Source organism: Stegostoma tigrinum, chromosome 32 (assembly GCF_030684315.1).
Source record: "Stegostoma tigrinum isolate sSteTig4 chromosome 32, sSteTig4.hap1, whole genome shotgun sequence".
NCBI classification, from domain to species: Eukaryota; Metazoa; Chordata; class Chondrichthyes; order Orectolobiformes; family Stegostomatidae; genus Stegostoma; species Stegostoma tigrinum.
In genome coordinates, this window is record NC_081385.1 from 30,468,983 (window position 1) to 30,486,192 (window position 17,210).

At 43.8% G+C, this 17,210-nt stretch overlaps 1 protein-coding gene across 30 annotated transcripts in view; it reads right to left on the reverse strand.

The window, feature by feature from the left end:
- pknox2 (pbx/knotted 1 homeobox 2) overlaps nucleotides 1-17,210 on the reverse strand; it is a 422,222-nt gene that overhangs the window by 120,595 nt on the left and 284,417 nt on the right. For 19 of the 30 annotated variants that reach the window (XM_059639012.1, XM_048562473.2, XM_059638999.1 and 16 more), the window contains one exon: nucleotides 15,090-15,198. The exons of the other annotated variants lie outside the window; for them this stretch is intronic. In XM_059639012.1, the coding sequence (XP_059494995.1) occupies nucleotides 15,090-15,176 (87 nt within the window). In that variant the 5' untranslated portion in view covers nucleotides 15,177-15,198. The remainder of the gene's footprint in view (nucleotides 1-15,089; nucleotides 15,199-17,210) is intronic. 30 annotated transcript variants of the gene reach the window in all.

Consider the following 17,210-nt stretch of genomic DNA (forward strand, 5'->3'; position numbering starts at 1 on the left):
GCACATTCTTCCTGTGTCTGCGTGGGTTTCCTTCGGGTGCTCTGGTTTCCTCCCAGAGTCCAAAGATGAGCAGGTTAGGTAAACTGGCCGTGCTAAATTGCCCTGTAGTGTCAAAGGATGTGTAAGTTAGGTGGCTTAGCCACAGGAAATGTAGGGTTACAGGGGTAAGGGGTGGGTCTGGGTGGGATGTTCTTTAGAAGGTCACTGTGGGCTCAATGGGCCAAATGGCCTGCTTCCACAGGGTAGGGATTTTTGGATCATACAGTAGCATAATCACAGATTAGGGGTAGGCTTCAAAATGTAAAGGAAAGTGTATCATGAACAGCAGTGTACTAAACTGAAAAAAATAAGTAAATCATTGTTTCACCTGGACTGCTTGGAAGGAAGGAGGTAAACAGCAGTTGTTTCAGCTTCCATGCTTGCACAGGAGATGTTATAGGAAGGGAAGGGAGTGCTGTGGTAATTGAAGAGACTGTCAGGGTGTGGCAGAGGAACTGGAATTCTGAAACCGGAGGAAAGGTGAGTTTGGCAGTGGCGTTAGACAGGTGGCAGAAATTTTGAATAGATAACTGGTCATTTTGGACTGGCACAGATGAGATGGGCCAAAAGGTCTTTTTCTGTCGACCTCTATGACTTTATAAATGGCAAATAGCAACCCATTGAATGGAGGTGGCTGGTGAGATGGAAGGTGAGGATAAAGAGAACTCCACAAAGGTTGGAGGTGCCGTTGATAGTATCGAGGGCTATTGCAGGCTTCAGCAAGACATTGACAGTTTGCAGAGCTGGGCTGAGAAATGGCAGATGGAATTCAACCTGGATAAATGCGAAGTGATGGATTTTGGAAGGTCGAACTTAAATGCTGAATATAGGATTAAAGGCAGGATTCTCGGCAGTGTGGAGGAACAGCGGGATCTTGTTGTTCAAGTGCATAGCTCCCTCGAAGTTGCCACTCAGCTGGATAAGGTTGTCAAGAAAGCATATGGTGTTTTGGCTTTCATTAACAGGGGGATCGGGTTTAAGAGCCGCGAGGTTATGCTGCAGCTCTACAAAACCCTGGTGAGACCACACTTGGAATAGTGTGTCCAGTTCTGGTCGCCCTATTATAGGAAAGATGTGGAGGCTTTGGAGAGGGTGCAAAGGAGGTTTACCAGGATGCTGCCTGGACTGGAGGGCTTGTCTTATGAGGACAGGTTGACCGAGCTTGGACTTTTCTCACTGGAGAGAAGGAGGAAGAGAGGTGACCTGATCGAGGTGTACAAGGTAATGAGAGGCATGGATAGAGTCGATAGCCAGAGACTTTTCCCCAGGGCAGGATTGACTCCCACGAGGGGTCATAGTTTTAAGGTGTTAGGAGGAAGGTAAAAAGGAGACGTCAGAGGGAGGTTCTTCACCCAGAGAGTTGTGAGCGCATGGAATAGTTTACCAGTGGTAGTCGTGGAAACAGAGTCATTAGTGACATTTAAGCGACTGCTGGACATGCACATGGACAGCAGTGAATTGAGGGGAATGTAGGTTAGATTATTTTATTTTTGGATTAGGATTATTCCATGGCACAACATCGTGGGCCGAAGGGCCTGTATTGTGCTGTACTTTTCTATGTTCTATGTTCTATGTCCATCTGCATTCTGCAGAGGATGGAAATCCAAAATAAAAGCAACACAGGGAATACTCAGTCAGTCTGGCAAAGAGAACGCAGAACAAAGGAGAACAGCAGAAGTTAGGGAAATGAAACAGGCTCAGTCAAGGAACCAGCCAACCTGGGCAGAATGGTACATCATCAGAACTGCCCCCATGGAGTCTGAAGTAGTAAGAGATTAGAATAGAGTTCTCCCAGGAAGTGGGGTGTGAGGAACTGTCGACACCATTGTTGTGGGAATCAGTGGGCTTACAGAGGATATTGATTTCTAGTTTATGTCCAGAAATGGAGATTAGAAAGCCAAGGGATGGAGGAATAGGAAATGTATTGTGAGAAAGCAACAGAGGGTTGGGATTTGAAAACAAAATTGATAAAATTATTCAGATCAGAGCAAGAACACAAAATGGCATGAAAACAGCAAAGCATAAACTGGAAGGACAGGAGGGAAGGACTTGGGTAGGCCTGGAGCAAAGAATGCTTCATATATTAACAAACAAGTGTAAAAGATAGGAGATGGGGTAGGCCATTAGAGGCTACTCCATCATTTGTTATGGTCATGAATGATCAGCGAACTCAATACCCTAATCACACCCTTTCCCCATAACACCTGAACCCCTTAATCAGAAGAGCTAAATCTACCTCCTTCCTGAAAACAGAATGTTTTGGCCTCAACCTGGCTTGGATTGAGGATTGGCTGTCTGACAGAAGGCAGAGAGTTGGGATAAAAGGTTCTCTTTTGGAATGGCAACCAGTGACAAGCGGTGTACCGCAGGGTTCAGTGTTGGGGCCACAGCTGTTCACCTTATATATTAATGATCTGGATGAAGGGACTGGGGACATTCTGGCGAAGTTTGCTGATGATACAAAGATAGGTGGACAGGCAGGTAGTACTGAGGAGGTGGGGAAGCTGCAGAAAGATTTAGACAGTTCAGGAGAGTGGTCCAGGAAATGGCTGATGAAATTCAATGTGAGTAAATGTGAGGTTTTGCACTTTGGAAAAAAGAATACAGGCATGGACTATTTTCTAAATGGTGAGAAAATTCACAAATCAGAAGTGCAAAGGGATCTGGGAGTGTTGGTCCAGGATTCTCTAAAAGTTAACTTGCAGGTCGAGTCTATGATTAAGAAAGCGAATGTAATGTTGTCATTCATCTCAAGAGGGTTGGAATATTAAAGCAGCAATGTGCTTCTGAGGCTTTATAAGGCTCTAGTTAGGCCCATTTAGAATACTGTGTCTAATTTTGGGCCCCACACCTCAGGAAGGACATACTAGCCCTGGAGCGTGTCCAGCAGAGATTCACATGGATGATCCCTGGAATGGTAGGTTTAACGTATGATGAACGGCTAAGGATCCTGGGATTGTACTCATTAGAGTTTAGAAGGTTGAGGGGAGATCTAATAGAAACTTACAAGATAATGTATGGTTTAGAAGGGGTGGACGCTAGGAAGTTGTTTCCGTTAGGCGAGGAGACTAAGACCCGTGGGCACAGCCCTAGAATTAGTGGGGATAAATTTAAAACATAAATGAGACGACATTTCTTCAGCCAGAGAGTGGTGGGCTTGTGGAATTCATTGCCGCAGAGTGCAGTGGAGGCTGGGACATTAGATACCTTCAAGGCAGAGATCGACAAATTCTGGATCTCAAAAGGAATCAAGGGCTACGGGGAGAGTGTAGGGAAGTGGTGTTGAAATGCCCATCAGCCATGATTTAAATGGCGGAGTGGATTTGATGGGCCGAATGGCCTTACGTCCACTCCTATGTCTTATGGTCTAATCATTTTCTACGGTAGTGAATTCCACAAGTTCAACATTCCCTGGGTAAAGAAATTTCTTCAATGCTCTGTCCTAAAGGTTTTACCCCATAATAATTCAACTATCATTCCTCATTATAGATTCCCCAACCATCAGGAACATCTTTCCTGCACCTCGTCTATCTAGTCCCATTAGAATTTTACAGGTTTCTATGAGATTCCACTTCCATTCTTCTAAACTCCAGTGAGTACAATCTAACGGATTTAATCCCCCCTCATAAATCTGTCCTGACTTCCCAGGAATGAATTTGGTAAACCTGTGCTACGTTCATTCAGTGGCAAGAACATCCTTTGTCAGATACAAAAGCTAAAACTGCACACAATATTCCAGGTGTGGCCTCACCAACGGCCTGTACAGTAGTAATAAGAAATCCTTGTTCCCGTACTTGAACCCTCTCAATATGAAGGTCAAACTACAGTTTGTCTTCTCTACAGCCTACTACACTTACATGCTGACTTTCAGTGACTGGTGCATGAAGACGCCCAGGTCTCGTTGAACATTTCCCTCTCTCAATTAACAGCCATTCAAATAATCATCTACCAACTTCCAGCTAGGATCCATATAGATTCCCACAACAACACCTTTTATAAGAAATAAGGTAGTGGAACTAAAGGAGTTTTTTTCACCATGAGAAGCAGTACAGTCAGGTGGACCAATGTTTTCACTCAATAGGTCATTGGGGCAAACTAATTGTTAAATAAATAATACATGATGTGTCTTAACTGTGACCAGTCAGCTCACTTTCTGATCTACATTCAATCACAAACAGAAACTAATTCAGGTTTGAATAATAAAGGTAGCTGGATGTCTAAAATCATCATAAAATCCTTTATTATATGTTGAAGGCCCTGTCTCACTTTGCCATTAATACACCGATACCTTGAAAGATCCCTGCAAGAGGGATGAAAAAACAAAGATAAGGTCAGGAAAATTTATTAACAGTGAACCTCGTCCGATCCAATTCCTCGTGGGGCACTTTTTCCTCCAAAAATTTCTTAATTTATATTCAGAATCCCTTGCCACATGGATCGAGTTGACCTGCCACTAACCATTAGAGAGCAGGAGAAATGGGTTGTCACAGCTTACTACTTTACACACAAATCGTAAGCCATTAGACTTTACCCAAATTCGGAGGCTGGATTCCAATTTTCAATAGGAAAAGTTAAAATGATTGCTGTTGACACATATTTTGTTTTCTTTGCCCTGAAACAATTGGCTGTGACCTTCACACCCTCCAGCCTTTTGTCATTTAATCTCTCCCAACTTCCACCATATTGCAAGTATTCCTTTTTCGTTATGTCTCCCCCCAACTCCCCTTCCCCTGCCTCTGAACTTTCTCAAAAATCGATTCCACATGTAACTTTCACCAGGTCTGATAAAAGGTCATCAATCTGAAACTTTGGCTGGATTTGATTTGATTTGTTATTGTCACATGTACTGCAATACAGTGAAAAGTATTGCTTCATGTGCTGTCCAGACAAATCATATCTTACATAAGTATATCCAGGGTAATAGAACAGAATACAGAATATAGTGTTACAGCTACAGAGAAGGTACAGAGGAAGAGAAACTCTGACATATGAGAGGTCTGTTCAGAAATCTGATAACGGCAGTGAAGTAGCTGTTCTTAAATCTGCTAGTACATGTTTTCAAACTTTTGTCCATTCTGACCAATGGAAGAGATTATAACCAGGGTGGGAGAGGTCGATTATGTTAGCTGCTTTCCAATATTGGTATGAAATCCTGGTTGAGAATCCAGGAGAACTGGAGCTCTGCAAAATCTCTTGGTGGATACCAAACAACAATTTGCCTCTGGGGAGCTCTGCCCAATCCAGAACAATGGGTAGGTTCCTGTTTCGGGGAGTGAAATCAGCATGGCTCAAGGAGATGGTTACTAGCAACCTTCACAGTGTGGGTATTGCCTGGTCATTAACCATAACAGAGATTTCATTAGTGGGATGGAGTGTCTGCCGCTGAAGGAGAATGAGTATTACTAGCATTATCCACTAAGTTGACGTAAGTCTGACCGCCTGGGGGGATAGAGTCCCTTTGTGAATGATGGTCTATGGACATGGTCATGGAGCTGTAATTGTAGGAAACTATATTGCTTGCTAGGTCAAGAGTGGTAGAGGAAAACCATTTCTTGGTCTAACTAGGACAGTCTGTTGTAGTTAACATGATGTGGCACGGTGGCTCAGTGGCTAGCACTGCAGCCTCACAGCACCAAGGACCCGGGTTCGATTCCAGCCTCGCGCGACTGTCTGTGAGGAGTTTGCACATTCTCCCCGTGTCTGCATGGGTTTCCTCCGGATGCTCCGGTTTCCTCCAACAGTCTAAAGAGCAGGTTAGGTGTATTGGCCATGCTCAATTGCCCATAGCATTCAGGGGTGTGTGGGTTATAGGGGGATGGGTCTGGGTGGGATGCTTCAAGGGGCGGTGTGGACTTGTTGGGCGAAAGGGCCTGTTTCCACACTGTACGGAACCTAATCTATTTATTGCATTTTAACACATAATTACAGGTTACATGAATACAACAGAAATTGTTATACAGATTCGAAAGAGGATACTATGTTGAGTCTCACTCCTTTGAAATCCTAAGTTGTTCTATCCATAAGATCATATGACAGTATCATAATGGGTGGTGCTTACGACAGTATTTATTGTTTCAGTGATAGGCAAAATCAGTAATGGTGATTGAGTTATTATAAAAAACAATCTAATTCAAGGATGTATTTGGGGAATGAAATCTGCCCACTTAACCCACTTTTGTCGACAGGTAACTCCAAACCCACTGCAATGTGGGTGACTCTTTATTACCCTCTTAAATAGCTAGTATATATCTAACACACACTGCTCATTGTCACCTTCCATTGCAGAACAAATGCGAGCTTTTCCAGAAACAAGCATCCTGCACATGAATAAAAAGATTTACAAACTTTCTGAATATTTACATAAGAGGACAGTCTTCACAACATAACACTGGCCAACAGCACGGATGCTCGTGCAAATGCAATGCTCATTCTGAACAAAGTCATTGCTTGGGTTGTTGATTTTATCATTGAGCCGCTAGGTTGGTTTGTAGATATTTCATCACCATACCAGGTAACATCATCTGATGAAGCGTTATTGGTTTGTCCTGCTTGTTACTTGTGGGGTCTGGTTTGATTTGGTGGTTGGAGAGGAGCGGACTGCCTTTCCCACTATCCAGCTAAAACTATGGGCCTGTTACGTGGATGACACATTTGTCATTTTCAAGCACGCAAAACTGGCAGAAACCCACCAACCATCAACAACATCCTCACTGGCATAAAATTCACCAGGAAAGAGTAGAGCAACAACCGACTCCCATTCCTCAATGTAATGGTCGGACAAAGGGCCAATAGTGAGCTCCACAGAAGTATACACAGGAAGGCCACCCATACAGACCAAATACTTAACTACAACAGCAACCATGCCAATGCCCACAAATGGAGCTGCATAAGAACTCTGTTCAAAACAACCATAATACAGTGCAGCAGGCCAGAACTGCGCAAAGCCGAAGAACACCACCTTCACCGCATCTTTAAAAACAACTCCTACCCAAGAAGTGTAGTCCATCGGTACTTACTCAACAGACAACAGGAAGACATAGCACACCAGGATATACTAGTCACCCTGCTATACATCAAGAACGTACCATAGGTGGCCACTAGACTGATCCAAACACTAGCAATTGCAGTAGCACACAAACACACAGCTACACTACGACTACTCTCAAGTACAAAGGATCCCATACCCTAAACTAACAGGACCAACATTATCTATAAAATCCCTTGTAAGGACTGCCACAAACACTACACTGGACAGACCTGGAGAAAACTCATGATCAGGTTACATGAGCACAAACTCACTACCAAGAGATACGACAACCTATCGCTTGTTTCCACACACTCAGGCAAAGAAGGCCACCAATTCAACCGGGACAACATAAACATCCAAGGATAAGCCAATCAGAGATATGCATGGGAATTCCTAAAGGCCGGGTACTCAAACCGGAGTTCCATCAACAAACATGTGGAAATAGACCCCACATACCATCCACTATGAAGCAGAACTGGAAATGAGGCCAACCACTATGTCAAGCTGGAATCACATAAATAACAAGCAGGACAGACTAACAATGCTTCAGAAGTACACTGATGCTGTTTTCTAAAATGGTGACAAAATATCTGCAAACCAACCTGGCAGCTTGATGAACAAAACAACAACCGCATCCACAACCTGAGCTACAAGTCTTCTCAAAAACTTCAATGTCACTGTTCTCAAACTGCAGTGAGCAGGTAGGTATCACAAAAGTGTCAGATGGAGACTACCTTCAGGAAATGATAGAACTAACCATCTCCCCTTGATTGCCATGTCAAATCCCCCATTGGTGTTCTGGGTGTTGTTGATGGTTGGTGGGTTTCTGCCAGTTTTGCGTGCTTGAAAATGACAAATGTGTCATCCACGTAACAGTTAAAAACACTCTGAAACTGTCCTATTAACCAGCACCAGCCTTGTAAATGTGGTTACGAGATCAGAGGAGAATTCTGTGGTGACTGACTTATCTCGTGACTCCCCCAGAGACTGTCCACTATTGACTAAGGCATAAGTCAGCAGTACAATGCAACAGTCACCAATTACCTGTATGAATGCAGCTCCATCAGTACTATCCAGGATAAATCAGCCTGCTTGACAGGTATTCAAACATCACCGTCCATATTTTTTGTGATGGACAGCATTCTATTTGTGACCCAATCGTGGTTAGTCACCTCTACAGAGATAAACCTCCCTCTGGTGTGAGTATTAAATACCAACTAGATGGAAAGCATTTAATTCCAATCACCTTAATGCCAAAACAAAAAAGTAACTACCCAAGACATACACAGCCTACAGCATATGGATAACAGCAGTCTCATTGCTAACTGTATAGTGATTCTGCAAGAATACCGGAGAAACAGTCTATCCTTGAATGTTACCAAAACAAAATTCATACCATCCCAGATCTGGGTCAGTCAGGTATTCCTCTATATATTAAAGGAGAGGCTGTGGAATATGTTGAGCACTTCCTATACATCGGCAGCTAGCAGTCTCAGAAGGTCACCAGTGGCAAGTAGATCCAATGTCCTTTTCAAACTACTGCAGCAAGTGTTTGACAATGAAGACCTCCCAAATTCAACAACGATCCTACTGTAGAGAACAGCTGTCTTCTCCACACTCTTGTTATCACACAATCCCATATAACAGCGATGCCTATACCATCAGGTATCAGCAACAGAGAAAAGCACAAGAGAAGTTCCATCACAGCAATACCTCAACTGCATTCTCGGGATCGACAGGAAGACGATGGGACAAATGTTAGTGTCCATTTTGAAGCCAATCTACAAGTGCTCAGCAAAATTCCTGTCAATTCAACTATGATCTACTGGACACTGTCAGACTACATGCAATGCATTTCCCTTGCCGTTCTTATTTACTCAACTCTCAAAAAGCCAACATTCTGGGAAGAATGATGAAAATGCTACAAAAACACTCTGAAACTGTCCTTGAAGAATGGCAACATTGACATTCATCACTTAGGGGAGCTCACTACCAATCATTCAACATGGCGACAATTTGTCCATCAAACTACATTGCATTTTGAGTCAGGCACAGCATCAGCCAAGAATTGAAGAAAGGGAAGCAAGTCCTGTAATCTAGATCCCGTTACCTTGTGAGATGTCCCATCCCTTGTGTCCAAAGATGTGTGCATTGAGAATCAGCCTGTTCAGTTGCAGGAAGACCCACAAAATTAACTGTCATCCAGGGATGGAGGTTCAGCAACAAAAAAGACTTCATCCACCGCCTTCAGGATTCAGTCCCTCCAGCACTGGTGCACCATGGCAGCAGTATGTAGCACTTACAATATACACTACAGCATCTCTTCAATGCTTCTTCAACAGCACTGTCCTGAATCCTCAAGCACTTACAAGGACAATATCAGGTTGTGTTCAAAAACACCAACAACTTCAGTTTATCATCTTTGGGAATATACTGCCATTCATTCTTTGGCCCTTAATCAGCATTGCAAAATTCATCACTGCACATGCCAGTTAGGAGCAGGAGTGGGTCACTTGATCCCTCAAGCCTTCTCTGCCATTCAAGATGACCCTGGCAGACCACTGATTGTAAACTCAACACAATCTGCACTATAAAGATTGCAACAGTTAAAGACAGCATCTTATTAACCTGCTCACGTCTAAATTTTCACATTCTCCATTCCTTTCTAGCAATTAAACCTACACATTTTAGTTTATATTTGCAACACCACCCCCCCCCCCCCCCACCCTAGCTTCCTGTGGGGTCACCTTTTACAGGGCAATTCGGGACGGACCACGAATGCTGCACCTGCCTGCGGTTCTCATGTGCTGTGACTGAATTTTGAAAGATCCTGTCACCTCGCTCCCTAGACCAAGGGCCCTGTCCACATTCATCCGTGCCTTTCCAGGCCAGAAATCGCATCAACCACAGCCCCGTCCACCCCGGGATAGAGCTCTCTGCCTTCCAGAATACTTAGGGAGTTGAATGAACTGTCATCCAACAAATAGCCTGTGTGACAGAGCAGGCACTAGTATGCACGGTTTGGTGAGCAATGGAAGGGAGAGCTGTTATATTACCTGAGACAAGAGAAAAGCCTCGTCCCTTCCCTCTCCCGTATCGCCCTAGAGGACTCTTGCTGGATTTTGATCTCAATCCTATTTTATTAGCAGTCGATTTGTTTCTCAAGGGAGCAACAAGGATAACGTTGCTTGGTCCATTATCAGCTCTTTCAAAAGCCATAAATTCTTAATCCCTGCTTCAGTGTGAATTAAATTGGGCTCTTCACACTCAACTAACCCCATTCTGCATTCCTTTGTACTTCCAGCTCTTAAATCTCCACAGGTTTTTAGGTTTTATTTGGTCCCCTTGTGCGCACCTACTACAGACACCAGCCTCCCCGGGGACCACTACAGAAGCTTAGTCATCCTGTTATCAAGCCTGTCGAAATGACTGACAGTCTCTGCATGTTATAAATCTCTCTGCCACAAATCCTCAAGGACAGAATTTATGCGTAAAGAACAAAGAAGCTTAATTTAAGACATTATAATTTATTTTCATTCCCCTGATCATTGGACAAATCGGACCTACAGCAGATTGTTAATGAGGGGGTGCTTGATTAATCTATTTATCTCAATATGTACAGTGGAGCTCTGACAAGATAAATTGGCACCTTCCATGTTATGATGTTAAATGTAAGCTCATGCCAGCTCCTGGGCCATATAAGGTAGCAGCTTCATTGTCCACAATGACACTTGGAGCAATAACGTCCCAAACATGATCCCTGATCTCTGCCAAGTCTGCAGATCTCAGCTGCAATGGTAGTAAGGAGAGGAAAGATGTGACTTAAGCAGGGTTCCCACTTGTGTCTCGCAGTCCATCAGTTAAGCGAGACTGTGAGAGAGAAAATGAGACCTCAGACTAGGGAGGGGCAGGGATTAACACCGGGTAGGATCGCAACTGGGCCTTGGTACAGGAGGAGAGGAAGGGCTGATCATGTCCTCTTGATGTGGGGTCAAGAGGAAAACTCCGCCAGGAGCTCCACATTCACATGACTGTGGGTGTCATTCAGAAACAGTAATTCCTCGACACATCCCCCTGCACAGGCAAAAAAAAGGGCTGCTCCCGTCTGTAGCACAAATACTACATGACCTGTTGAGTCATCCCAGCAATTTTTGATATTATTTCAGATATCCAGCAACCAGCAGTCCTTAATTTTATAAAAATAGTCATTGATGGGATGGAGCTTGGCTGATGTGATCTGCATTTATTGCCAACCCCAAACTGGCCTGGAAAAGGTGGTGATGAGCAGTTTTTTTGAACTAGTGCAGTTCTGAAGGTGCAGATGCACCCATAGTGCTGTTAGGGAGACAGGCCCAGGATTTTGACGTAGTGACAGTAGAGAAACAATGATATATTTTCAGATAGTCTCGCTGGTGAGTGGCTTCAAAGGGTCTTGCAGGTGTTAGTGCTCCCATGTACCAGCTCCCGATGTTCCTTTAGGCAGTAAGGGTTACAGATTTGGAAAGTGCTACTGAAGAAGCCTTGGTCTGTTTCTACAGGGAATCTTGTAGACTGTGTACATTGCTGTCACCGTGTGTCAGTGGCAGAGGGAGTGAATACTGACGGTAAGGTCTGGGTTGCCAATCAATTGTCCTGGATGATGTCACGCTTCTTAAATGTTGTTGGAGCTGCCCTCATCCAGGCAAGTGGGAACTATTCCATCATCCTACTGACCTGTGCCCTGAAGATGGCAGAAAGGAGTCGGGGAGACAGGAGTCGAGTTACTCACTACCCTAATGAAATTCTGCAGAGATACCCTGGAGCTGAGATAACTGACTTCCAACAAACATCTTCCTATGTGCCGGGTATGATTCCAATCAGTGGAGAATTTTCACTGATTTCCACTGATAATGAAATAATTTTGCTTCTGACAGTTATTGAGAGCAATTGAATTTCTTTTAATCATTTGAAATAGATGAACATTAAAGTTACAAAAGATAACGGGCAAGACAGTGAGAATATTCTGGATGATTCTTGTTGACACATAGACAAATCTGATTGGTCTGATGGTCTGTGGCTACATTGCAAAATGTTGCATTCTGTTTTCAGTTTAATTTTGGAGACTTTGCCGTACTAAACAGTTACTTTAGGTTCTACTGCTCACAAAACAACAACCTCAGCAATTCATATTCTTTAGATCACAGTAAGTTAAGTCTTTCAGCTTCTAAATAGTTTCTCGAAAAGGGGGTTAGCATTAAGACCAAGAATAAATTGTGAACTGTTGCTGTGGATTGTTGCTGTTTCAAAATGTGGAAATCATGACATAACACTAGTAATTTATATTGCATTCATGTTACATAGTTAACTCCATTAAGTCTACAAAAATTACCTTGGGGTTCTCATGGCCCCTACCCTTGAACCGGGAGACCTGGGTTCAAGCCTCACTTGCTCCAGTGGCGAGTAATAGCATTTCTGAACAGGCTAATTTGGAAGATATCTACAAAGATTACTTTAGTCACAAAGCAAACATTTTAAAACCCATCAGATTCACTGTCAACAGCATCCAATGCAAACAGTTCATCAAACTGATTCTGAATCCTTTTGGCTGTGGCATCACTGTAAGGATTTCTCTCTGCTTCAGATGTAACACGTTCAATTTCAGAATCAGCCCTCCACAAGCACTCTCCCTCTCTATGCTTTCATTTAGACACTCCCCAATTTTTGAGTCATCTGTTGACACCTTTGTGCATTTACATCCTACGATTTATTGATAAAGTCTTACAAAACACAAACAGTATGTTCAAATGGCTTATTGAGCACATCCAAGGTTAAACTACAAATGTTAGACCTCCTGCAATTTTGCATAAGATCTTTGCAGGTGCCTCCTAGTCTCATTGCTTATGTAGGATCAAAACACAAATAGGGCTCCAGGTGTCATTTACCTACCTCTGGAGGCCTGGATTCAAGTCCCACTTGCTCAACTGGTAATGTAATAATACCTCTGAACAAGCTGATAAGAAAATATCTATGTTGAAATTCATGGCTGTGTTATGTATGTAACCAACATGACACAATGGCTATCCATGGTTTTCCTGCTGTCTGATGATTTAAAATCAGTGGAAACTCTTCTGGTAGTCTCTGAGCACTTTAATTTTCTCCCATTTCTGGACATTTTGGTTCTCCAAAATAGCTAGAAATAACTATTGCCTTGAGTTTTTTCCACTTTACTTAAGGCTTGATTTGTCCATGTAAATAAACATACACTAGGCTTATTCCACAGGAAGCTCATGGGTCAGAATGCAGTCCATCAAAGGGTCCTATTGAGCTTGTGACAAAGTATCCAAATCACAGATAAGTGCATATAGAAGATTCTGGAAGGAGACGTTTCTACAGTCAGAGGTTATATCTCTCCCACATTTGCTGCCAATAGTTTTAAGTTCACCGGTAAGCCTCTCAAGCAGCCAATATAGAAACGAAATGGTCTTTGATTGGAAGTGCAGCAAGCTGGGCGAACATTTGTATCTTTACTCATGCTGAAGCCTGGCTACCGGGAACGGTTATGAGTCAGCAAAGTTGGGACCTCTGCTAGGCTCCAGGTAGCCTCTAGGGTCAGGGTGCCTGCTGGGGAACTAAGAGGTGGTGAACAGGGTTCCAAGTATCCTAGTGGTAAACGAGACTTTGTTCTTCACAATCAGCACTGGTCTCACACGTGAGGCAGGAAGGTGGGAAACTGCACAGGAAGAGGGAAAGCACATGCAGGAGAGAGAAACAGAAACAGGGAGAGAGAGACAGAGTGGAAAATAGGGTAGGTGCGGGATAGTGCACAACAGTATGTGCATGTGTGCATGAGTGAATGAAAAAGAGAGACAGACAGACAGAGACAGAGAGAGAGAGAGGTGAAACCTTGAAAATGTGAGCCCTGAGACTGAGTGAGACATGCCACCCGCATATACCCTCTTCCCACTCTCTAAACACTTATCCCAAAATAGGCTGAGAGAGGAGGAAAAATCTATGTTGAAAGGCTTTTTATCTCTGACACTTGGTCATCCGTTCAAACCTTGATTCCAATACGAAATGGTTAAATATCCTGGGATATATTGCATTTCTGGTGATGTGTAACCATTTTGTCTGTTTTAGAGGATTATTTCAGTATATGCTTGCCAAGTTCAGGCCCTTGGCTGGTCAATGTTCTTATGATGCCACAGTGTCGGGCACCTTCTTCAGAGCAGATTCCTCCTTCTTGTATTTTTGTACCAGCTTTTCATCAATATCCAATCCCCTTGCTGTAGCCCAGCTATTTCATGAGTTAGCACATTTTGTGTATTTTAATTTGAAGCCAGATTTTCACTTCATTGCATTTTGGGATTTCTGTTTGTACTTCGTGTTGCTGGATAGCTCATTGCCCGCTGTTGTTCCTCGTGCACACAGTTTGCTCTGAGCCTGATTCTTCAAAACATAGCCTGTATCACCTGTTTTTTCCCTCCCAGTTATAAAGTATTGGTAAGTAAACAAATGTATGTCGTGAGGTGAAAAATTGAAGCTAATTGATTATAAAATGTTGCGGCTATAAAGGGTGAGGCAGGGAGAAGGCGGTCGACATTTACATAGGCTGTGTGAAAGCATGACTTTTGGGAAACATAGGGCCATCCTAATGATTGATCAAGTATATACCATGATCTATGGCAATAACGAAGATTTTATTTATATAATAAAAGTAGATCAAGTCCTGAACAAAGCCCCAATGCCTGGAATACTTTACAAAATTATATATATTTTTTAATAGCTGAGAATTCCACTGGACAGATAACCAACAGACCTTTGCCTTGGAATAAGTTTAGGTCTACCTGCACTGCAGGCTATGAATGGTTGTGTGTGGAGCTGGTAACTTTTTATCCCCACTTCCATAGGGCAGTGCTGAACAAAATTGGATGTGAGCCAAATTTTAAAATTAATTTCAGGGCTCTCATTCTCAGAATCCCATCAAGCATTCTCATGGTGAAACCGTGAAGGTTCTGCAGTGCTCCTTGAATTACCACAAACCCACCTGTTGACTCTCTTGGTATGTTGGAGGGGGTACACTCTGGGTTGCCATCATGGTCAGTGATGATGCAGGGGACACATGTTGCATCATGGGATTGCTTCACATCTAGGACCTAGGGAAACAACAGAGAGGGTTCTTACAGCTGCTCAGTACATCAGTAAGGAGCACTCAGTAAAAAGAAGGGTCGTTTAGACAGCAAAAGGCACTGCAGAGACCAGTTCCCAGAGCGAATTGCTCATGATTTATCATGGTTTACTGCTAAGAGGCTATTGAGACTTTCCAATACCAACAAAACTGCATCAATCCTGTCAGTCAAAAGGGTGAAGGAACTGCCAGAGCTACTTTAGCTCTGCAGCAGAGTTTATTACTCGCATATGTGACCATAATAAAAACAGCAAGTAGGGGAGTTAAAGGAAGCTGGAGTCAAACTGCTGTGCCCTCAGTGAAGTGCACTATCCTCAGTGAGTTTCTGAATCAAAAGAGAGACAGACAAAGAATTTGGAAAACAATCTCATGACCACACTCTAAGGCAGCAGCATTACAGATGGAAAGGAATGTCAGACACGACTGCATATTCTTGATGGTGATTAACAGACCCTTTTATTACATTTACTCCCTTTCACTGATAATGTATTCATAATCATCATTGTATACTCTTCCTCCTTAGTCCTATCCAGAATTTTGAATACACATCCCACACACCAGGCTTTCTGAAATAACTCCAGAGAGGCCGATATCCCATCACCCTTTCTTTACACGTGGAGAGTACTTGATCCAGCTCCCTCAGAGCTAGCTCTCAGAGTGAACAAGATGCCTGACCACCCTGTTTAAAGCAGCACCCAATAATCAGCAGATGGAGACAGGTCCTTACACAAGGTCAATCTTGTTTAACAAAATCCTCGTTCTGACCATCTCCAACTAGAGGTCAGCTTGCCCCATCTCTGATGCTTTCCCTAAGTGGCATGATGAGATTCACACTGGACAGCAGCAAGTTGTCAACTGATGGTGATTAACACATGTTAGAGCTCTGTGTTCACTCAACTTTCCTCGTCAATATTCAGCTGTGATCTTATCAAACTAGTTGTTGGGAAAACCTGACCTAGAAACCAGAGTGGGTGCTTGGCAGGATCATCCTGCTGCCTCCACTGAACGGCCTTAGTTTTTTGCCCACGGCCAAACTCTAGGGCAAGGCACGATGGAAAAGCACTAGTCTGGTGGGCCTTCCCACCAAAGGATATGAGCATGTAGCATTTAGGATGCTACCACCAGCATCCTTGCATCTCTCCAATGCACCAATGTACGGTTGCATTGGATACAGTTACTGCTCAGGAATGGCATGCATCAGGGCTCTCACCAGGGCTGCTCTCCTGTTCTCTCAGCAGCATTCACCCAGGGCCAACTGGCATTCCTACAGCTATCATGCCTTATCTAGCAAAGGCAAATGGCCAAGTCACATGATCAAGCCACTGGCCATGTGTCAAAGAGTGTTTCTCTTATGGTGTGTCAGCGTGTCATGTCAGTCCAGCACAAACACCACGTGGCAGCAGTGTTCATGCCAACATGGCACCTGCAGTCAGCAGTGGGGCAGCTTCAAGAATCTTCAGGGAGTGCCCGCAGTGAAGTCCCAGGGATGCATGCCAGTCAGGGAGCCCAGCTCAGTAAGTCAAAGGTAGCTTCCCATCCCAGTCCTGGGTTCCAGCCATCATCAAGCATCCAGCAAGAGTGGCTTTGCGCAGGGGTCCGTACCTCTGTGCTCTGAGTAGTGGGACATGGTCGGTCATTTGTCTCTATCGGGGTAGGGTGGTCCATCCTTGTTGAGGACACGGTTTAGGGATGTGGGCAGGTCTCAGCCAGTGCTGACAAGGCAAGACACTTTTGGGGGAGGGGGGATCCTATATTCACCTCTTTGCCCTCGTTCGCAGAAATTAAAGAATATGGGGCAGGGGGGTTTGGATGGGGGTTTGACAGGGGTAGGTTGTTAGTGTAGGCACACATACACAGCTTTTGAGATGACCTGGGGAAGTGTGCAGCCTGTGGAATGGGGATTTAGGAAGGAAAGGGCAATGGTGGGGGCCTCAGGAGGACATTAATGCTGAGGCTGAAAGCCAGTGGCAGAGGACTTCT